Source organism: Bos taurus, chromosome 5 (genome assembly GCF_002263795.3).
Source record: "Bos taurus isolate L1 Dominette 01449 registration number 42190680 breed Hereford chromosome 5, ARS-UCD2.0, whole genome shotgun sequence".
NCBI lineage: Eukaryota > Metazoa > Chordata > Mammalia > Artiodactyla > Bovidae > Bos > Bos taurus.
In genome coordinates this window covers 49,072,174-49,096,473 of record NC_037332.1, presented here as the reverse complement: position 1 = coordinate 49,096,473, position 24,300 = coordinate 49,072,174, and the positions used below count along the sequence as shown (strand labels likewise).

Sequence of the window (24,300 nt, the reverse complement as noted above, 5' to 3'; positions counted from 1 at the left end):
GGAAATGAAAATATGGAGGAAAAAGAAGAGCAAGGGTTATCACATCTGAAGAAATACGCCTCATGTGAGATATTTCTAAATGGAAAGAGAGGAGGTGGATTAAAAACCAAGGCCTGGGAGAATAGCATCCGGTCTCAAGATGCTCAAAGAGCCCGAGGGTACGGAGCAGACAGTGGACCATCTGTTCTGAGGGTTGAATTACTCTGAGTCTATGGCCCACGTGCTGGAAACAGGCCTCCAGCACTCCTGTGCCTTCAGGGAAAGTCAGGAGGGAAAAGCCTTCCTTCTATAATTAAAGCAGAGAACAGAAGGCAGGACTGTCAAATGGCAAGGGCTCAGAAACGAGACCAAGTAATAAGGTTACTGCGTGAGACTTGATATCTGAAGTTCATCTTTGCCTTACAGTTGTGAAGATTCAAATGAGAACAGATATGAAAGGAACCCATCTTATAAAAATGTTAAGTTTTCCTATTTTAGATACATAACACCACTTGAAGAAAGAGACGTTATTTCTAAAATGAGAGGCATCTAATAACACTATTTTCCCCTCCATCAGTACTTTGTTCTCCAGATTGGAGTTAAGTGATAGGCTCAGAAGATGTACATCAATTTTGCTTATAAAGGCTTCAAGGAGCTGCCCTCACACGATCACTTATAAAGCGGAAGGGACTGAGTTTGAGGGAAGCTCTCTTGCTTGTTCTCTGAAGTGCTTATGACCCACAAATAAATAGTGAGCAAGTCAATTTCTGAGAAACATGATGAGTGCTGGCTCCATACGGCAAAATGTAGGCTGCCAGATGGGGCAGGTGTGCACCCGCTGATGAAGAGTAAGAACAAGGGACTGGAGTGCGTGTGCTCCTCCAGATAATCCACACTGATCCGGGCTGGCTGAAAGCCACCTTCCTCCAAGGATGCTGCCTTTAACCTGCTGATCCATGTGAGCAGCACTGGTCTATGCTGTGCTAGGAACAGGGGGGTCTGAGCCAGCTGCTGGCCAGGAAGCTTTCTAGGAAAGGCCCCCGACTCCTTTCATCTCCAAAGAAGTTCTTACCCTCACCCCAGACCAGGCATGTAGCATTCTGGAAAAGTGAACCGTGTGTATTTCAAGTGTATGTGTGGGAGGTGGTGGAAGTAGAGAAAGCCCCACCCAGCAAGGTCAGTTAGAGAAGTCAAGTATGGCCTTGTGGAATTCTATTTCCTTAACCAATGGAGACATAAGTGTGAGTATAGATAAGAATTGGGAGATTGTGACTGACACACGTATGCTACCATGTATAAACAGATAGCTAGTGGGAAGCTGCTCTACAGCACAGAGAGCTCAGCCTGGTGCTCTGTGATGACCCTGAGGGTGGGATGAGGGAAGGGGAGGGAGGTTCAAGAGGAAGGTGATATATGTATCCACACACAGCTATGCACTTCACGGCACAGCAGAAACTAACACAATGTCGTAAAGCAACTATGCTGCTGCTGCTGCTGCAACTTTACCTCAGTGAGAAAATAAACCCGATTTCCCCAGGAACAGTCCTGGAATTTCTCTTCGGCCACCAAGTCCAGCTAACAAAGCCCTGGCAATAGACACAAGGGGTGGTGGGGCAGCAGGCCCTCTTACCTCCTGGTCATCAAACTCGCAGTATTGTAAGTTCCACCGTTCTGACATGGTCCTCACACAGGCATAGGTGTTGTTATATGCATCTTCACACACACAGTCAGGGAAGCATTGCTGTAGGGACATTGAAAAGTTAGCTGAAGAGCACCTTCAACAGTGACAAATGCTACTTGCATACAGCAGCAGCCAGGCTGGCTTGAGCCAGACATACAACTGGACAGAAAGGAGGGAACTTTCCACAGAGAAGTAAATTGAAAACAGACGTGAGACTCAGCTCCTACTAAGGGCTGACTCGATTAAGGAACATGAGGTGTGGCTGCTGTGTGTGTAGACTGCTGCCATCCCTGCCTGCTAATCTCCTGACAGGAATGAGTTCTAACGAGCCCCTGTAAATATACAGGTTGGTAAGGAGAAGAAATCACTACGCAGGTGAATCACTCTGCAGGTTTTTTTAGGTACTTTCATCCTCAAGGCTTGGGGAAAGTCTGAAATGAGCTTTGTGGAATCATTTGCAGTAAGTTGTTTATGAGCACTCTTATCACCAAATAGGACTTGACTTTGATTCCATCAAGTCTTCCATACCATCTTTTGGTTGGGTTTTTACTATATTTTAACATGTCAGTGTCAGGCTTCCATTTGGAGTTGACTCTATTACCCATTCTCTAAAGAGTGGCTGATGTCGCTCATGTCCCCTCCATGACCAGTCTGGCTGCCACCAAATCAAGATGCTCATGCTGGCCCGCTTATAGGTGGAAACCCTGTCTCTCTGCTGGATGCCACTGATCACATCCCTAACGAAAAGTGGTACCACAGTTGGGATGGGTAGAAGAAAGGAAGGGGTCCTGATAAAGTAAGAAGGAGGGCAGATTTGTGAACTTGGTATAAAAACTAGAAGAATTCGAAGTGTCCGTTTTTGACGGTAGGTCGGCAGATCATCATTTTCAGGATTACTTTTACCTTTGTTTATCTCCTAACCTCCCAGAGTCAAGTGACAAAGTGAAAGGAAGAGGACTGAGATTAACTGAGTTTCAGCACTTGGCACGTCTAAACCCACGCCAGTTGTGCCATCCATGAGAAGGCGTCTAAGACAACTTGCGCCACACTCACAGACACTCCAGGACTCAGGGAAGGACACGTGGGGTCAGTGACGTTGCGGCCTTCTCCCTGATATTCCACCAGGACGTCTGATCGCCAAGTCAGATTACTGGCCCCTTTCTAGAAAGAAGAGCAAAAGTGGTTTCAATGAGGCGTACAGAGTAGGCTAAAATCACAGTGTTATTCATTCTACCACTCAAGGGGTCCTGGGAGTCAAAATGAACTGACTGTTCAGTAACTGAAGGGAATGACTAAAATGGAGGCATTTGAAGGCTACCGAGTATCACGTCCAGTTGTAGAGTCCTCACATGCTCTGTCGCTCAATCATGTCTGACTCTTTGTGTCCCCATGGCCAGGATCCTCTGTCCATGGGATTCTCCAGGCAAGAATACTGGAGTGAGTTGCAATTTCCTCCTCCAGGGAATCTTCCCAACCCAGAGACTGAACCCATGTCTCCTTTGTCTCCTTGCATTGGCAGGTGGATTCTTCACCACTGAGCCACCTGGGAGACCCCCAGGATTCTCACAAGTAATGTCAAATGCTTTGAGCATAGTTATTTCTCAAGACCACTCCTGTGGAGCAGGTCAGGAATGGAAACCAACGAAGTCGTGAAGCAAGAATCAAAGTTGTATGGCAAGGTGCTGAAAGTTCAGATCAGACTAAACAATACTGTCTATAAACTCTAAAAATTCGTCTAAGCTAGTGCTGAGAAATTAAATATGGCTGGTGAGCTAAGGACTGTAACAGGACTTGATGGTCAACAGGTTCTTGATGGTCAGAACGAAGATACCATACATATATAAACTCATTTCATTTTTGCTGCACATCAATGGAGCAGAAGGAAAAGAGCAGCGGCATTTGAAAGGGGAATGTTTAAGACAGGCACACAAATGGTGAAAAGGAGAGGGAGTTTGGGATCAAAAGGACAGTGTAAGGCCAGGGTGGAAGCAGGACACCTGGTATGTGGGTTCCTGATACCCAGCTTTCAGACAAGGAAGCAGTGCCAGGGCCGGTGGACAGGCAGGCTGGTACCAAACAGAATAAGGTCCGGACAGCAGGCTGCCCACTTGTACTACATAGAATGGCAGGTGACGAGAGGCTCTGGGGCTTTGAACAAGGAAGTGACACAGTCAAGGCTGTGCTTTAGAAAAGTCAGCCCAGCAGCAGAATCTGAGCTAGGCCAGGCTAGAAGGGGCTCCTAAGGGAGTTCCTTGATGATCAGTGGTTAGGACTTGGCACTGTAACTGCCAAGGGGTGTGTGTGTGTGTGTGTGTGTGTGTACACGGGTGTGTGTACGTGGGGGAGCGAGCTCTTAAAATGGTCTATAGTCATAGTAGTCAAAGTCTGGTTTGTGGTCTATCAGCAGTGCCTGGGGGCTGCTTAGAAATGCACCATCTCAGGCCCTACTGTGGTCTTAAAAAGCCTGTCTGCATTTTTAGTAAGATCCTTGGGTGACTCATATGTACAGTAAAATTCGAGAGGCACTGCTCCAAAAGAGTGGTGCTCAAAATGTGCCCCTAGGAGCTGGAACTGGTTACAAACTCAAATTCTTTATTCCCAGTGGGGGCGGGGAGCGGTCTGCACTTGAACCAGCCCCTCAGGCACTGCTGATGGGTGCTAGTGTGAGAACCACTACCCTGAGGACTGGAGTGGACCTATCTAGCCTGGTGACCACAGTAGGGGGGGAGTGTGTGGTCTGCTCAAGGCTGTAGGGGGTCACAGCTGCTTGGAAAGGAGAGTCAGAGAGGAACTGATGTCCTCAGTCACTGTTCTATGAAGAAACCCGCACCATCCTGTGCAGATGAAGGTCACAGAAATCCTAAGCTACAAAAGACTTCAGCAGTCACCAACTCCCCTGTAAGAACCCATTCTGCCAATCCTGAGCCATGGAAGCTGGGGCTCAGGGGAAGAGCTTATCTGTCGGACTTGAGTGGACCTCAAAACCGCACACTTAAATGTCAAAGCATGCAGGGAGGAGAAGAGTGCCTGGGGGTCGAGAGCAGCTCTCCAACTCAGCTGCGTGTTAAAGCCACCGTGGGGCCACGTCATATCTCCAATCAATCAGGCTTACTGGGGCTGGGACCCAGGACTTAGCATTTTTCTTTCCCAGGAGATACGAATGTGCCACCAAGTTTGAAACCAACGAAGGGTCATTCAGTGTTTTCTGTCAAAGGCTAGATAGTATTTAGAGACTGTGGCTACAGTGTCTCTGTTTCCACTACTCGATTCTGCTATTGCAGCAGGAAAGTAGGCCAAGCAACACACACATGGACTACACGGATGAGCTCGGCTGTGTCCTGATACAGTTTCATTTACAAAACCCCCAGGGTGGGCTTGACTTGGCCCACAGGGGTTTGCCACGCCCTGGTCTACAGCAGCCCTGTGCAGCAGAACTTTCTGACTGAAATGTTTTGTAACTGTTGCCTGATACAAGGTGTCTGGAGCAATTGATATGTGGCTACTGCCACTGAGGAACTGAATTTCTCACTTTAGTTAAATAGTCACAGGCGGCTAGTAGCTACCATATTAAGGCAGAGCGAGAGGTACGACAGCCCTAATACACCAGAGGTTTCCACAGGACTAACCTTCAAAACAAAAGAACAAGGAAGATAGCCAGGTCCCAGGGGGCATTTACGAAACTGCAGAGAAATTAATTATACATAGCATAATGACTTTAGCCCTGTAGTGAAGTTGTTTTTTTTTTCTAACTAGAAATAAGATTAACGGTGTAAGATTTGTTTAGGAAGAGTGAAGAGATAAAAATTTCCCTCTATATGATCCTATAGATTTATTGCAATTCCAGCCAAAGCCCAAAATGATTTTTTAAGCAATCTGAAAAGCTGATTTTATAAAGTTTACATGGAAGATAGAAGAAAGATAACTGTCTTTTAAGATACCCCTAAGAACAACTCTTAAGAGACCCCTAATAACCCTAAGAGAGAAGTGTACACATGCAAGGTTTAATTATACAGCTTTGTAACAACACACTGGTTGAGGGACAGACATATTTGTGTAACAGAAAAGACAACTGAGTATTTATAGAAAAAGAAATGAAACTGAATTCCTGACTCCTACCATGCAAGAAAACCAATTCCAGATACATCAAGGACTCAAAGGTTAAGAGGCAGAACTACAGAATTTTCAGAAGAAAATTTGGGAGAACTATTTTCTGACCTCAAGGTTCAAAAGTATTTTTATAAACAAGACACAAAGGACACTAAATCATCTCATAAAAGAGGTGCTTCACACACTCCTGCACTGTCATATCTTAATGCAGGGAGAAGACAAGTCACAAACGGGGAATATCATGGCAAAAAAGGCATTTCACAAGGGAAGAAACACAAAAGATGTAAGTGAAAGATGACTCACTGATCAAACACCCAACTGAAAAAACAAGCAAATGTCTGAATAGACATTTCTCCAAAGAAGATATACAAATGTCCAACAAATACACGACAAGGTATGTTTGTGACAACAAATCAACAAGATTAGTCATTAGGAAAATGCAAATCAGAACCACAACGAGTCCCACTCATACCCACTCAGTTCAGTCGCTCAGTCATGTCCAACTCTTTGCGACCCCATGAATCTCAGCACGCCGGGCCTCCCTGTCCATCACCAACTCCCGGAGTTCACTCAGACTCACGTCCATCGAGTCAGTGATACCATCCAGCCATCTCATCCTCTCTCGGCCCCTTCTCCTCCTGCCCCCAATCCCTCCCAGCATCAGGGTCTTTTCCAATGAGTCAACTCTTCGCATGAGGTGGCCAAAGTACTGGAGTTTCAGCTTTAGCATCATTCCTTCCAAAGAACACCCAGGACTGATCTCCTTTAGAATGGACTGGTTGGATCTCCTTGCAGTCCAAGGGACTCTCAAGAGTCTTCTCCAACACCACAGTTCAAAAGCATCAATTCTTCGGCGCTCAGCTTTCTTCACAGTCTGACTCTCACATCCATACATGACCACAGGAAAAACCATAGCCTTGACTAGACAGACCTTTGTTGGCAAAGTAATGTCTCTGCTTTTCAATATGCTATTTAGGTCGGTCATAACTTTCCTTCCAAGGAGTAAGCGTCTTTTAATTTCATGGCTGCAGTCACCATCTGCAGTTATTTTGGAGCCCCCAAAAATAAAGTCTGACACTGTTTCCCCATCTATTTGCCATGAAGTGATGGGACCACATGCCATGATCTTCGTTTTCTGAATGTTGAGCTTTAAGCCAACCTTTTCACTCTCCTCTTTCACTTTCATCAAGAGGCTTTTTAGTTCCTCTTCACTTTCTGCCATAAGGGTGGTGTCATCTGCATATCTGAGGTGATTGATATTTCTCCTGGCAATCTTGATTCCAGCTTGTGCTTCTTCTAGCCCAGCGTTTCTCATGATGTACTCTGCATGTAAGTTAAATAAGCCGGTTGACAGTATACAGCCTTGACGTACTCCTTTTCCTGTTTGGAACCAGTCTGTTGTTCCATGTCCAGATCTAACTGTTGCTTCCTGACCTGCATATAAGTTTCTCAAGAGGCAGGTCACGTGGTCTGGTATTCCCATCTGTTTCAGAATTTTCCAGTTTATTGTGATCCACACAGTCAAAAGTATCAAAAGGCAAAATGATAGGATACTGAAAGAGGAACTCCCCAGGTCAGTAGGTGCCCAATATGCTACTGGAGATCAGTGGAGAAATAACTCCAGAAAGAATGAAGGGATGGAGCCAAAGCAAAAACAATACCCAGTTGTGGATGTGACTGGTGATAGAAGCAAGGTCTGATGCTGTAAAGAGCAATACTGCATAGGGACCTGGATTGTTAGGTCCATGAATCAAGGCAAATTGGAAGTGGTCAAACAGGCGATGGCAAGAGTGAATGTCGACATTCTAGGAATCAGTGAACTAAAATGGACTGGAATGGGTGAATTTAACTCAGATGACCACTATATCTACTACTGTGGGCAGGAATCCCTCAGAAGAAATGGAGTAGCCATCATGGTCAACAGGAGTCCGAAATGCAGTACTTGGATGCAATCTCAAAAACAACAGAATGATCTCTGTTCGTTTCCAAGGCAAACCATTCAATATCACAGTATTCCAAATCTATGCCCCAACCAGTAATGCTGAAGAAGCTGAAGTTGAATGGTTCTATGAAGACCTACAAGACCTTTTAGAACTAACACCCAAAAAAGATGTCCTTTTTATTATAGGGGACTGGAATGCAAAAGTAGGATGTCAAGAAACACCTGGAGTAACAGGCAAATTTGGCCTTGGAACACAGAATGAAGGAGAGCAAAGGCTAACAGAGTTTTGCCAAGAGAACACACTGGTCATAACAAACACCCTCTTCCAACAACACAAGAGAAGACTCCACACATGAACATCACCAGATGGTCAACACCGAAATCAGACTGATTATATTCTTTATAGCCAAAGATGGAGAAGCTCTATACAGTCAGCAAAAACAAGACCAGGAGCTGACTGTGGCCCAGATCATGAGGTCCTTATTGCCAAATTCAGACTTAAATTGAAGAAAGTAGGGAAAACCACTAGACCATTCAGGTATGACCTAAATCAAATCCCTCACACCCATTAAGACATAGTAAAAAGATAACAGCAACTGATGGCAAAGACGTAGAGAAACTGAATCCTTTTACACTGCTGGTGGGAATATACAGAACAGTGCCATCACTTTAGAAACAGTCTGGAAGTTCCTCAAAAGGTTAAATAGAAAAATCACCACATGACCTAGCAGTTCTACTAAGGATACACTCAAGAGAATGGAAAACATTAGCTCACCCAAAAATCTATATATAAATGTTCACAGCAGTGTTACTCATAGAGTCAAACGGGAAACAATGCAAATGTCTATCAACTGATGGCTGGATAAATACGTGGCTGGATAAATACATGGAATACTACTGTTTAGTAATAAGAAGGAATGAAGTAGTAACGTGTGTTACAATGGGGATGACCCTTGAAGACAGCTCAGTGTTTTCAGCCAATCACAAGAGACCACACACTGTATGATTCTATTTACAGAAAATGTCCACAGCAGACGATCTGTAGTGACAGAAAGGAGTGCCTGTCTGGTGCTGAGAGAGGGAGCCTGGAGTGACTCCTAGTGTATCTGGGGGTTTCTTTTTGGGGGTGATGAAAACGTTGTAAAGTTAGATTATACTGAAGTTGTACAACTCTGACTATATCAAAACCTAGTGAGCTGTCAACTTTAAACTGGTAAATTGTATAGTAAGGGAATTAAGCTGTGAAAAAAGTGATTCATCTCATTAATAAAGAAATGTACCGTAGAACCAACTATAATTTTGTTGTTTTTCACCCCCTAGATAGGCAAAAAAATGAAGCAGTCTGATAGCTTCATATAGAGCAAAAGGAATTCTTACACATTACTGGTGGAATATAAACTGATGATGATTTTGGACAATAACTTGGTGATATTTGTAGGAATGAAGATGTGAGGTTCCCGTGACCTTGGTGTGTATACACATGCTCACTGGGAAACACGTATGAGAATGTCATGGCAGCACCACGCCTAGAGCAAAACTAGAATACCACAAATGTACAACTGATAAAAAAATATAATTAAGAGGTGAAGCATTCCTTCTTAGGATGGAATATTAGGTATCAGTGAACAATATGGATCAATCTGCAAACAATGCTGAACTGGAAAAAAAGGCTTGATTACAACTAGTAGAATGTCATCTTTAGAGTGCAAAACAAGATAGGTATTTTTCCCCCAAGACAGGTATGTTGTTTATGGCTACGTACATGATAACTACTAAAAAAATAAAAGCCAGAGAGTAACAACCATAAAATTCAGAAAAGTGATAACTGGTAAGGGCAGGTAAAGGGGTGGGATGGGGAGGAGTGCATAGGAAGACCCATCAATATGAGGAGTATTTCAGTTCTTAAATGGGATTATGGGTTCATGGGTATTTCCTGTGTTTTATAACTTACATGAGTGACATGTACTCTCTTGGATAAGTCACACCTCACCTAATAATTGTGACAGATTCATACAAATCAGTAAGAGTTACCTATAATATACAGTACTGATCCGTCAAACTTCTCTATGCCTAAACATATTCACATACATTTTTAATGAAAAAGAGATGCTGTTTGAAACCTCCTTTTCTCCCTGCAGTATGTGGTGGTCATCTTTCTAAGTCAATATATACTTACGCACATCATTTAGTGCTGCTTCAATAGTCTTGTTTAATTTTGCCACAATGTGACCAATTCCCTTCTGTATATTCAGGTTTTATAATTTTCTTCTATTACTACTGTATGCAGGGTTTTTTAATTAAACTTTTTATTACGTATTGGGGTACAGCTGATTAACAATGTTGTGACGGCTCCAGGTGAATATTACACGCAGTTCTTTATAGTTAGCATTGTGCAGTGCCAGACACAGTAGGTACTCAGATAATTCTTGAACGAATTTTGTTCTCTTAAGAGTAAATTCCTAGATCTGCTTGATGTGTGTATTCTGAAGTGATGGGTCTTATTAAATTAGCCTACTGATAGCTTATACTGATTACACTTCAATGAGTCTGAGTAGCTTTCATTTTTTTTCAGACTTCTATAATTACTGGGTATTAATCTTTTTCATCTTTGCCAGTTCTACAGGCAATAGGGGCCTCCTTCAGTTAAGCCTTTCTTTGATCAGCATTGAAGCAATCTTTTTGCACTGACTCTAGTCATTTTTAATTCCTCTGAGAATTGATTAGTTACTTCTTTTGCCTATTTTTATACTGAGATATTAATTTTCACTTTTAAGAATTCATCTGTTAGGATTAGTTACCCTTTTTCATATACGCTGCAAATATTTTCTCAATTTGTTACCTGTCTTTATGTATGATGGGGCTTTTGGGGGAAGAAGGAGAAAAGGAAGGATGCAGAACTCTGTTTATATGTGTCTAGTCTTTTTAAAGAAAGCTCCTTCCCACTACAGATATGAGAAAAGCTGTATTCTCTGCTTCCCAAATTTAATAGTTTTAAGATTTAAAGGGTCTCCCCTGAAGATTTAAAATTTAACTCTACTTATACAACCTGGAATTTACTTCAGAGTCTTGGCTCAGGGCTGATTGAGAGCTTTATACTCACCAAAATGGGCAAAAAAGACATCCCATCCATCTGGGTCTTATTCAGGCTATAGCCCGCAATGTCCAGAATAGTAGGGCCCAAGTCAATGTTGGCAACGAGCATCTATGAGAAAGAGAAAGAAACAATAAATTGACTCAGAACACAGCTGGTCTCATTTTCCTTTTCTATCTACACTAGAGTTCTCTTTCCCCAAACCCACCCTTGAAACAAGCAGCACTTTCTATTATCTTTTGTACAAACCATACTTCCTATTGCATATATTCAAATATAACTATGACAATTTAAGATATAAAACATAAAGCCTTATAAAGTTTATAATACAGGCCCCTGGGAAGTTATGCTTATTTTACACAGTTATTGACCAAAACATTTTTCAAGATTCCTTTAGGATTGCCTTGAGTCTGTTATGAATGATGAGAAATATGTCAGGCTACTTTATACAAGTGTTTTCCACCTTGATTATTCTCACTAGTTCACTACTTGACTTCAAATTGACTCCTGACATTTTTGAAAGGCTCAAAGGTTGAATGCTTGTCGCCCATTAGGGTATCCGCCTTTTAAATACTTTTTCAAAGTGACAACATGGCTAAAAATATTTGCAGTAGGCTTTGGAGAGTGCAGAAAATTTATCTCAACAATGCCTCAGTAAGTTTCCTTAATAAGCACAAAACCTGGATGTTTAAATAAAAAAATCCTAGAAATTAAACACTGTGTAGCATTTATTCCTTGACATATCTCCTTGATTTACTGGATAATTTTCCTTCTGTACACAATATCTCTACCAGGTCTAAACCTGCATAGTCCAATAGAGGATAGAACAGGAGTCATATGTGTAACTTAAAATTGTCTAGTGACCACCCTAGTGGCTCAGACAGTAAAGAATTTGCCTGCAATGCAGAAGACCCGGGTTCTATCCCTGGGTTGGGAAGATCCCTGGAGAAGGAAATGGCTACCCACTCCAGTATTCTTGGCTGGGAAATACCATGGACAAAGGAGCCTGATGGGCTATAGTTCATGGGATAGCAAATTGAGCAATTAATACTCTCACTTTCAATGATCACACTAAAGTAGAAAAAAAAGAGGTAAAATTTATTGCAAATGTTTTAACTATTACTATTTAATATATAAGCAATACAAAAGAAAATGATGAGATTTTACTTTATAAAAAATTTTGAACCAATTATTTGAAATCTGGTATTCTGCATCTCAGTCTGGAGTATCCCATATATGTTCTGGCTCAACAACAACATGAACTTTTGTAGCAGAGGGCATAGGTCTAGAAGTCACATGGTCACAGGCTAGAAAAAGCCTTGGAATGATGAGACAATCCAGGGAAATGAAAAGAACTAATGTTCACCAAGCACCTACTCCGGGCCAGTTCCTAACGCATATCCTCATTTAAGCCTCACCACGATTCTAGGAGCTTCCCCGGTGGCTTGGCGGTAAAGAACCTACCTGCCAATGCAGGAGATCCAGGTTCAACCCTTGGGTGGGGAAGATCCCCTGCAGAAGGAAATGGCAACCCACTCCAGTATTCTTATCTGGGAAATCTCATGGACAGAAGAGCCTGGCGGGTTACAGTCCATGAGGTCGCAAAGAATCAGACACGACTTAGGGACTGAGCATCCACGCACCATCCTAGGAAGCAGTATTTCCCCCATTTTACAGATGAGGAAACGAAAAGAGAAGTAACTGAAACAAAGTCAGCAGCCTGTAACTGGAAAAGCTGTCATTTACTAGAAATAAATACCAGTCAAGAAAACTGTAGAGAAAACTCAGATCATCTTAGGAGAAGCCAAAAGGGGATTAAAAAAAACAACAACAAACTAATCCTGCTACTTTTAATTTAAAAACAAAACCAAAGTGCAGACACAAAAGGCAAGAAGACATCTTCTGAGTAGCAGCCAGGTTTCCTGGCTCCTGGAGAAGGAGTGATGGTTCCTGGAGGGCAGAGTAATATACATATCCTGGCTCTGAATCAATTAGTATAACTCTGCAGCTGTTGGAAATTAACCTTCAATAGCAGGCAACTCAGGAAAAGCAATCCATACGTTAGTGAGGATAAAAAACACAAAATCTATGTCTCTGGGGATTGGTGTTGGGCGGTATCTTCCCTGGTTCCAAGTCCCCCAGGTAGACTAAGCCGCTTAGGAGACAGTCAACAAGAGTGAGTATGAATATGAAAGAGACCATGGCAGGAAAAGACAGACAAGCAGAGATACCACCTCCAGAATCAGATAATGCAACAAGACTTCAAAATGTGGCTGACATATTTTCAATGATGTCCAGAACATGAATGAAGCCAGTCCCACAGGTATTATTAACATGTCCAAGGCACCAAAATAATGAAATGGACAGACATATAAAACAGTGACTGCCTGGCTCAGCCATCAGCTAGGGGTGGGAATGCCCTCTAGTGGCAGTCTGTTCTGCGTGTGTGTAGGGGGGGGGCGGGGGGCGGGGAATGGGGAGAGGGGAGGGGGCGGGGAGAAGGACTGCAAGATCCAGAACAAACCAAGTCGCTAAGATTCAGCACAAGTACCATAAACACCATCCCCAAGACACTCTCTTTCCAAGTGTCTACATAATCATATCTTCCCTAAAAATGATGGAGTTTTGTTTGACTACTGGGTTTTGTTTCACTAAGTAGAGTCTCAAAATTAGCATACAATGTTAGGAGATGGGGGACTTCCAGTAGATACCAAGTGTAATTGAAGAATTTGAGAGAATTACCTCTCTCTGGTTTTTATACAGCCAAGAATTACAATGCATACGGTGAGCCCATCACCATAAGGATGTCTAGAAACATTAGCATTTCAAGATCCTAAAATGGTACTGCTTTTATCACTGAGTGTAAACCTAAAGATTTCATTTATGCATTGGAACAGAAAAGGCTCTGCCAAGACCAAGGAAATCAGTCCATAAATCACAGCCTCACAATTTATTTGGGAATGGTCCTAGGATTTAAGTATATAGACATTTTGATCAAACAGAAGGCCCTAAAAAACTGAGGCATGAGATTGAGGGATATCATGTCTTGAACCTGCTTATTTTTTAGGTCTAGAAACTACCTAAAAGAATAAGGGCTCCCAGGACTTCAGACAGACATTTAAGCCCTGATGTTAAAAGAGTTCATGTAAGGCTTTCAAAAGAAGACTGGAAGCGTACCAGATAGCACCCCAGACCCATCTAATGAGCAGCACTGAGAGCAGAGAACTCTACACGTCTTGGGCTGCTTCACCTCGATTTGCCCCTCATCCCCCACTTCCCTAACAAGGAGTAAGCTGGGATGAGACCTAGTAACACTAGAGAATTCACACTTAGCATCTTTCCAATTTCACATGGGGAAACCAAGGCTTAGTCTAACCAGTCTTAAAGCCAGTAAGCGGTCTTCCTGAGTCTCCGCTCAGTTCCGTTTCCCCTGAATCATGCTATGTCCTTTCCATTTTCCTACCAACATTTTCCTTTGTTAAAGCCCGAGAACTTCCACCACCAAATCTAAAGCTAGGTTAATGTTCCTCCAGAGGAGAAGACCTCAACAGCCAGTGCTTAGCATCCGCCCATACCACCTGCCCCTGCTCTCCTCAACAGCCAACACAAAGTTAAAGCCACTGCTCAAATGTGCCCTGTTCTGGCCACCAGGCTGTTGCCAGCTCAGCTCATTATGCTCAACTCACCACCCCGTGACCCTCACACAGAACCTGCACTGAGACAACTGGGCTGCCAGCACAGGATGAATCGGCCACCATTGCTGACACTGTGTTAGAGGCAAGTTGGAAATTTCACACTTCTCACACCACAACTGCCAGTACAGAATGTCATAAGCCATGTCATAAGCACAGATGACTTAGTATGTTAATTTCTACTGCACAGTAAAGTGATTCAGTTATACACATACAGAGATACATTTTTTTTTTAATATTCTTTTCCATTATGGTTTATCATAGGATATTGAATGCAGTTCCCTAGGACCTTTAAAAAATTTTTTGTTTTATATTGGAGCATAGTTAACAATGTTGTGTTTTTCTTTTGTTGGCTGTACTGCATGGCTTGTGGGCTCTTACTGCCCTGACCTGGGATGGAACCCAGGCCCTTGACAGTGACAGCACCAAGTACTAACCACCAGACCACCAGGGAATTCCCCCAAACCCACGGATTTTTGAGAACAGTTAACTTTCAGACTTGGTTCTGCCACTTACTGTGTAACCTTGGTAATATCCATTCACACAACTTGGATGTCCACCATTGTACGTTAAGGGCTAGGTATTCTTTTTTTCATTGAAGTACAGTTGACTTAGTATGTTAATTTCTGCTATAAAGTGATTCAGCTATACACATACAGAGATACATTTTTAAAAAATATTCTTTTCCATTATGGTTTATCATAGGATATCGAATGTAGTTCCCTAGAGTACATAATAGGACCTTTAAAAATTTTTTGTTTTATATTGGAGCATAGTTAACAATGTTGTGTTAGTTTCAGGTGTACAGCAAAGTGATTCAGTTATACGAATACGTGTATCTATTCTTTTTCAAATTCTTTTCCCATTTAGGTTATTGCAGAACATTGAGGAGAGGTCCCTGTGCTATACAGTGGGTCCTTGTTTATTCACTGCATAAGCAATTGCTTACATCTGCTAATCCCAAACTCCCACTAAGGGTTGGGTAGTCTAAGTTTGGATAATACCTCTCAAGTAGGGACTCCTGGAGTCAAAAAGACATACTTAGTCAGGTGTGTTAAGTGTGAGGCCAGCTGGGAACCTGGGAAAGGCACCCACTCTCTGTGGGGCAGGTATCTGCCTTGATGTCCCAGAGGAGAGCCCTAAACCAAAGCCCCAGAGGACACTAACTTAGCCGGGTGAAAGGGCATGAGGTGGGCATGCAGACAGAAGCGGCCAGCCGCGCAAAGGTAAGGGGGTGAGAGAGACGCCTGGCCCAGGTAGGAAGTGAAAGGGGTTCAGCACAACTGCCACCTTCTGCCCATGAACCAGCTGATCTCCTTCTCCCGGTGCCTTCACAGGCACTGTCCCGCTGCTGAGGACGCCCTCCCACAGATCTCCGCGTGACTGAAGCCTTCCAATACCTGAGTCTCTGCCTAAATGCCTCAGAGGCTTTCGCTGATGAATGCAGCTCAAGTATCTGGCTCCCCCTTGACACAGGGAGTTAAGAATTAACCTTCCAATGACAGCTCTTGCTGTGACTCCCAGGCTCCTCATGTAGTGTGCTGGCACAAGAAGATACCTGTCTGAACCGTAGTCATGGTTGAGTGTATGAATTCTGGTTAAGCGTACATCAGCCAGACTGCCAGAGTTCAAATGCAGGGCCCTGCTATTCTTTAGCTACACCATCTTGGGCAAATCACTGAACCTCAGTTACCTCATCTATAAAACAGGGATAACTGTATTCATATCTCAAAAGGCTGTGAAGGTTAAGTGAGTTGGTACAGGCAGTAACACTTGGAACAGCACCTGCTGCATCCTAAGTATTCAATAAAGGTTATTATTGTTGAAATGGCTTCCTAGGACCTGGTTTCACTTAAATGACTTATAGAAGATGAAGTTTCTGATTTTAGTGACCCTGTCAACTTGAAGAAAAAAGGAACAGTCTGTTTCCTGGGCAGCTGGCTGACATCTGTGCTCATCAGCCTCCCTCCTCGCACAGATGTCGTCCCATTAGCCCTCTTCCTGGGACATGCACATGGCTACAGATGTGCCTCCTCAATACACTCCCAACACCCAGAAAAAGCTTTTATGGTTGAATGGTCTTCCAATCTTGTCCACCTCTCCTGAAAGGAGATGTCCGTTTAGAGGGTAATGGATTTGTAGTGGAAAGTGACTGGCTTTAGAAATGTGGGTCTTGAGAAGAAAAGAAAATTCAGAAGGCAATTATGAAGGCCACTTTAAGTTTCTGAGAGAATTTTAACAGAATTCCAATCAAGAGCATTGTGAAAGGAAACAAGTAAATGGCAGACATTTAAACAAAGTAAACATTAAACCCTCAAATCAAATTCAAGTACACAGGATTCCTAGAAATGCTGGCCTATCTTCCAATTTTAGCTTAAATGATCCATTTTCTTGATTTTTGTTTGTCTCTCTCACAGAGCTCGGACTGAAATTGTGCTATCCAGGAAGACAGTAAACATAACTGGTAGACCCTATCAATTCTTCTCTCTCAAGGTCAGACCAGAGAGTTTGGATCAAGGTGCCCATCATCTGCCTCAGTATTAAAACCAAGTATGAAACCAGATGGAAATGGTAACAAAAGAATAATGTGATCCTTTATGACAATTTTAGGAAAGAGAATCAGCAAAGCAGAAAGGCATTAGTAAGGAAGAGTCCCACAGAAAGGGACTAAATTCTCAGAAGACAAGCTTTCTGTAGCCTTATATGCAGAGGGAACTCAGACCAGGTGGACATCAGCCGGGAATACCTGGGAGCAGGCTGGATTGAAGAATCAGAATCTGCATGTCAACAAGGCCCCCAGGGGATGCGCACACACAACAAAGCCTGAACAGCCTGGCTCGACAGGGCTGTGGGCTCCAGCCTGGGCTGCCTCTCAAGGGTCATTGTGAACTTGAGGGAAAAAAAAGCAGAGACAGCGTTTCTAGTCCAGTCCAAGTGATTCAATCCAAAACTTTGTGGATGTTGAGCCTTTCACTTTCACTTCCAGGAGGTAGTTTTAATGAGCACCCTGGGGAAGTGCAGTCACCATGTAAAGATTCAGTCTCAAGAGGCAAGCAAAAACTATTCATGCTGATGTGATACGTATACAAGGGGAAAATACAGCGAAGAGTGGGTGGCCAGCAGTTTACTGTTATTATATGTCAGACAGTGAAAGACAAATACTATAAGATATCACTTATTTGTGAAATCTAGCAAATACAACAAACTACCAAATATAACAAAACATGGATATGGAGAACAGATACAGACACAGAGAACAAACGAGCGGTTACCAAAGGGGAGATGGGATGGGGACGAGAAATACAGGAATGGAAGGTTAAAAGGTACCAAGTATTAGGTGTAAAATAAGCTACACGGATATACGGTACGACACAGGATATACTGTACAATACAGGATATACAGCCAATATTTACAAGTAACTCAATGGAGCATGGCCTTTAAAAACTGTGAATCATTACACTATATACCTGAACTTACAGAATTATTGTACATCAAGTATACTTCAATTAAAAAAAAGAAAGAAATAAGAATCACCGTTTGCAAAGCTTATAAATACGCTTGTAAAATCTTAAGCCAATCAGCCTTTATCCTCAAAGGAGGAGAGACAGAATAGGTCTCCTTTTGGGAGGAAATGCTTTCTTTTCTCAGGCAAATACTACCTGTACACGGCATCACCATATCAGGAACCTACCTTGCTTGTCTGATTTGGTTTGATCCCAGGCCCTCGAACCAATAGTGGAACTTTTATATCAAACTCATACAGCTGTCTTTTGTCTATTGGCAAAGAAAACTGTCCTGGAAAAAAAAAATGCATAGGGTAAAGATGGAGCCAAGAGAGAAATGTCTCTCACGCATGCATTCATTCAATCAACAGTAAAAATAAAAAATAGCCTTGTTTTACTAATTATGGTGTCTTAGCGAAGAGCTTAAATCCCCCAGGGTCTCTAATTATTACAAGGCAGGAAACAGTGAGCTCATCTTCTTTAAATAAATGTCCAGAGGAACTCCCTGGCCTTAAATAGGCAAATACAACAAAAGGAATGACTAGAAAGTATTGAAGCACAAATATACATTATTTATGTATGATACTCCACCTGATCACAACTGAATGAAGTTAGTCTTAAAGCTGTTAAATAAAGGAACAAAACCATTTATCCAGCCTTTCCTGAATAAACTGTACCTCAAGATAGCCAAACAGTTGATGAGGCAAATTTCCTGAGGAATTCCAGCTAGTAAATTCAAAAGGAAGGACAGAGTTATGAAGTCAGATTTTTCAGTTTCTGAGGGAACTGATTTACGCACAATCATCAATGGACGTTTTAGGCACAAGAGGTTCACAGGAGGAGCTCAGGTTGGTCCACATGAGCCATCAATCAGAAACAACATCTCTAAAGTGAGGCAACCAGACACCCAGGCTTCATGATGTGAAGCAGTAAGAAGTACACAGCAGCATCAATAAGAAAGCATTCTTGCTGAAAAACACGCATTTCTATTAAGACTCTCGCTTTAACTATCAATCTATAAAAATGCTGAGTATAGATAAACAAGTTATCACATATGCAATTAGCCACATCTAGAATGTGATATTCTAAAGGACAAAAGACCAGTTTATCCGATAAACCAGTGGCAAGAGACAGCCTTACAACACATAAAAAGTAAAGGTAGCGTATGGGTTTTATGTAGGTTCGGATACATAATCAACTACTCAGAGGCACAATCAAGTGCTGACGTATGGAATCACCATGTCTGGAGTGCCTTCAGAAACTTCTGGCTAAAAAAGAAACATGCAGAAGGAATGAGGAATTCAAAAGACTGGCCCTGTGTCACTGAAAATTAAAGCTAGACAACAAAGGTTAATTTACTAGTCTTTACTTTGACTTTAAAAATATTCATAATAACACATGAAATGCCTCATCAATCTGCTCCTGTGCAAATATCAGATTAATTACCTTCAAGTTTAGGAAATTTAAGAGTGGAGAAAGAAGAAAATACTGATTTTTAGCTAAAGAAGGTCCAAGTAAAAAGGATGAAAGTCAAGGACACGGGGTTGACTCATATGGCAGTTGTGAAAAGACAAAAACCACAAAAGAAAAACCAAACATACCAAAAACCTAATTTCACAAGAAAGTTTTTCCCCAAGGCAACCCTCTCTTGGTCTTCCTGTGTAAAATGTCATACCCCTATTCTCTAAGATCCACTTATCTTTTAAATCAAGTTTAGTTTCTCACCTCTTTCATAAAGCCTGCCTCCAACCCATCAAGCTTATTCTCTGCTTAGACTCCTTAGAACACCACATAATTTAGCCTGTCAAATGGCAAGTAATGAACCTGGGTCTTTCCCCAAGAGAATGAGTTGGCCTTCTAACCAGAGGAGCCCTGAGGGCAAGACCCTCCCTCTGGCCTATTCACCCCTGCAAAAGGACAGAAGCTCCCAGCCAGCGCTACTGACTGGGTGAGAACGGAAAGGCACTTCACCAAGGTCATGGTCTGCCCCTTACCTGTGTGATAGCCGTTGTCTGAGGTATAAAAGATGTAGGTGTTGTTGAGCTCCCCATTGAACTCCAATCGCTTGACCAGCTTCTCCACGAGGTCATCCACTGAGAGCAGAGTCTGCCACCTGAATGTGAACAGAGGGCAGCAACAGCACCTCAGAGACAAAGGGCTGAGGTACTGCCATCTTGCCCAAACAGCAAAAGCCAAGTCCAAACAAGCTCTTAAACCCAAAACACCCCCAAACTCCCTCCCAAAGAAACCCCTCAAAGCCACTCTTCCCCAAAAGCTCCAATCCCACATTTCCTTTCTTTCATTGCAAAACACAGATTAGAAAATTCCAGAACACTCCAAATTTAACTGATTCCACAGAAATAAATTAGGCTTTTTAAAAATGAATTAGCTTTATTATTTATCATAACTGGTGATGAGAATGAAAGACTATTGGTGTTGATGTATGACAGATACCAACACAATATTGTAAAGCAATTATCCTTCAAGTAAACAAACAAACAAACAAAAAACCCACTACCAGAAGGCAAACTTGTCAAATCAGCACTGATTGACAGAGATGAATTCAGATGGACCTGTGCTGCAACAGTGTTTAATGGACTAAAATGGGCCAACAAACTGTAGTCATGGGTCAAAGCTTGACCACATTCTTTCTGTTTTCAACTGTGGTACAAGACATAAAATATTACTGTTTTAACAATCTGTAAGTGGATAGGTCAGTAGGGTTCAGTATATTCACAGAGTGAAACCAATCTCCAGAACATTTTTCACCTTGTGAATCTGAAACTCTACACCCCCAAAAACGACAACTTGTTGGCTGTTTTTATATCAAGTTTTACTGGAACACAGCCATGCTCATTCATTCTCATACTGTCCAGGGCTGCTCTACACTCCAACAGCAGAGCTGAGCATCAGCAACAGACACAAGATGGCCTACAAGCCTGTAATATTTACTATCTGCCCCTTCACAGAAGAAGTCCGCCAATTCCTGGTCTAAAACTAAATACACCGTAAGAGAAAGTAATGAACTTTTAAAAACCTGACTTAAAAGAATTTTCTCAAAAACTCAAAACAGCAAAGACAGATATTTTGCTCTAGTCTAAGCCTTTGGGTCTTATGTAATTTTCTTTACACATAGTGAAAAGAAAAATTTCAATCAAATGGCTCCAATATGTAACATTTTAACAAGTCAGAAGAATGGACTGTTTAATCAGTCCTAAGAGCCAAAGGCCACCTTACTGCTAAATGCGGAGATCCCCTATCAGAGTCTCTCCCACCAACTTGCTAAGCTCTGATTTTTTTCTCACAGATAACCACATGGTGCAGTCCTCTATTCATGGGTTGCTTCTGAGGGTCCTCAAAGACCACCCAGACTGAGAAAGGAGCAGCTCTTACCTTTTCCTAAATGCATTATCTAAAAACTGTATTGAAGAATTAGTCATTGGGGTCTTGGCTTGCCGAATTAACCAGTGCTTGTTCTAAAATTTAAAGAAAAAAAAAAAGTTAGCACCAAGTCACCAGAGTCAAAGTACTAGAGTAGATAAAAGGATCACTTGATACTTGAGCAAAAAGGAACTAACTGGAGCCTGTTTAAGCAACTTCAGATTTTCCCTCCACCACCCACTCCCACCTCCCTTCTCTGTGTTTGTAAGGAAAAAAAAAACATTCTGCAAATTATCACTTATTTTTTAGCTTCTTCCCAACCCCTCCCTAACAGCAGAAGGCCTGGGATCCTTCCTGAGCAGCGTAAGACATTTAGAGAAAGATACTGGAAACTGACTAGATTACATTTGTAACTTGGAATCTGTGCTTGAGTCTGCCACTCAAACTACAAAAGGGTAAATACTAACTTTACCTTCCTCTAAGTTTTGCCTAATAAGTTATCATTCTATTCCCCTCTATCTTCCTACCTAAGGTATAGACCTTGGGAGAAAAACCTTATCATAGCAATTTTCTAAAACTTCAAATCCAAATCTAGAGGCTTCTTCTCATTTAAATAAAGAAGTTTTTTTTTTTTTTAATTGCCAAATACTTTTGATTTTCGTCTCCCTATTCATACAACCCTAGGCTGCCACTATGCAAACTATGATCCTCAGTCTTCTTTAGTTAGTATGCTTGAAAAATGCTATACAGCATGTTCTCCTATTGCAAATTCATGTTAGAACATGAATAACTGAGAAATTCTATAGCACAGTGACGTATTTAACCTTAAGCTGCTAAGCTTACTTAGCCATGGGAACTTGTGTGTACTTCTTTTGGAACAGAGAGAGACCAGCCCTTTGGTTTAAAACTCAATTCACTCAGTTTTAACATCATACACACCAAGCACAGCCTACCATGTGCCAGGCAACGTGCTATATGTTTCTATGTACAGACTCTTGAGAGTCCCGTGGACAGCAAGGACATCAAACCAGTCAACCCTAAAGGAAATCAACTGTGAACATTCATTGGAAGGACTGATGCTGAAGCTCCAATATTTTGGCCACCTGATGCAAAGAGCCACCTCCTTTGAAAAGACCCCAGTGCTGGGAAAGATTGAAGGCAGGAGGAGAAGGGGACAACAAGAGGATGAGATGGTTGGATGGCATCACCGACTCAATGGACTTGAGTTTGAGCAAACTCCGGGAGATGGTGAAGGACAGGGAAGCCTGGCGTGCTGCAGTTCATGGGGTCGCAAAAAGTCAGACACGACTGAGAAACTGAACCACAACAACAACTTTAATCCATTCAAGAGTTGCATGAGAGGTCAGGATCTCCCACTTCAGAGGGAAAAACGGAAGTTAAGCCTCTTACTAACTGTCAGGTCACTTAGTTAGAAAGCGGTAGTACTGAATCTAACTCCAAGACTCATTCTTTCTACCACCTCACGAGTAACTAAGACTTCAGGGAAACAAGCATGAGGTGGTAGCAATCTTCAGTCTTCGAACCAGTGAACTGCCCATCTCCTGGACCGAGGGAGGGCTAAGTGGCACTGGAGGCAAACAGCATTTAGGTCACAGCCCTTTATTACACTCCTTGCTCTGGTTCACTTCTCCATCCAACTTCCCTTCCCAATCACATTACACTGCGTCACCACTCTTTTTCCTATGCCTCCACCCAGAGGAGAATGCTGCAGGCCCCATTCAGCCCCAAGGGACACGTCTCGGCCACTGCCGGGCAGGAGAGCCAGCGTGGAGGTTATCAGCAGGGACTGTAGGCAGGAAAGACAGCATTTCTCTACCACTCCCCGTGGACTCTCAAGCTGCTCGCCCGGTGCATGGCAGGAAACTTACCTGGACTCCTGAAGCACGTGTATACTACCTAGTGTGCTAGAGATAGGCACAGTTAACCTCGAAAAGACTGAGAAGGAAGACCAACTACATGACTCAAAGGCCTCCTGACCAGTGTATTATACACGCAATCACATCGAGCCTGGCTTGATGCAAGGCTGAGGGGAAGTTACCGTTCCATGGATGTTGAAGTTCTTGTTTCTTGGTGCAAAGACGTTCTGGAAGGCGTTTTGGTATTGAGGTGCAGCTGTCCATGGCGAATGAGGCGCTGGGGTGGAGATCATCATGAAGAATGGCTCGGAGTTGGACTTGTAGTCCAGGAAGTCCAAGGAGACATTGGCCTGACACACAGAAAGATTGGTCACCTCACCCTACCCAGCAGCTGAGGCCTAGATAAGTATCTGTTCTCTGTGAAAGGGGTGCAGGGGCCTATGTACTTCTCGCAGTTGTGGCACACAATCTACGGCACAGTCACTTGCAAGCGTGTTGCTAGAACGAATCATCTAGCTTTCAGGCAAACGCGTGAAAGTACTGGAAAGCACACCCCTTCTTAAGAAAGCCAGAGAAGGAAATGGCAACCCAGTCCAGTGTTCTTGCTTGGAGAAACCCCATCGACAGGGGAACCTGGTAGGCCACAGTCCCTGGGGTCTCCAAGAGTCAAACAAGACTGAGCAACTAACGCTGACGATTTTACATAACCTAAAAGTTGTTATGCCTCCCATGAGGAAAAAAAGAATAATTTGGCCATTTTAGTATTAATTTACATTAATGCAGCTCAGAGCATAAACATTTGATGCTTTAATGAATATAAAACAGAGTCAACCTAATTCACAATAGGGGGAAAAGTGAATTAAGTTACCATAATCTTACAAAAATGCTGGCATCAAGAAGGATATCCTAAGTTATCCCAGCTGAAGTTAAGCTAAATGAATAATATTAAGTCCAAATATGCCACACCAGGGTTTTAATTTATCTGGACTTAAATTTTTCATTTGCTTCTCTGGAGACAGTTTATGAAAATCAAAGCTTCTCACATA

The 24,300-nt window shown here is 42.5% G+C and overlaps 1 protein-coding gene across 1 annotated transcript in view; it reads right to left on the bottom strand.

The window, feature by feature from the left end:
• The window catches only part of GNS (glucosamine (N-acetyl)-6-sulfatase), a 49,702-nt gene that overhangs the window by 7,127 nt on the left and 18,275 nt on the right, over positions 1–24,300 (bottom strand). Inside the window, 7 exon segments of the mRNA NM_001075562.2 lie at positions 1,610–1,720; positions 2,714–2,821; positions 10,810–10,911; positions 18,185–18,288; positions 19,991–20,109; positions 21,390–21,472; positions 23,437–23,604. Coding sequence (NP_001069030.1) covers positions 1,610–1,720; positions 2,714–2,821; positions 10,810–10,911; positions 18,185–18,288; positions 19,991–20,109; positions 21,390–21,472; positions 23,437–23,604 — 795 coding nt within the window.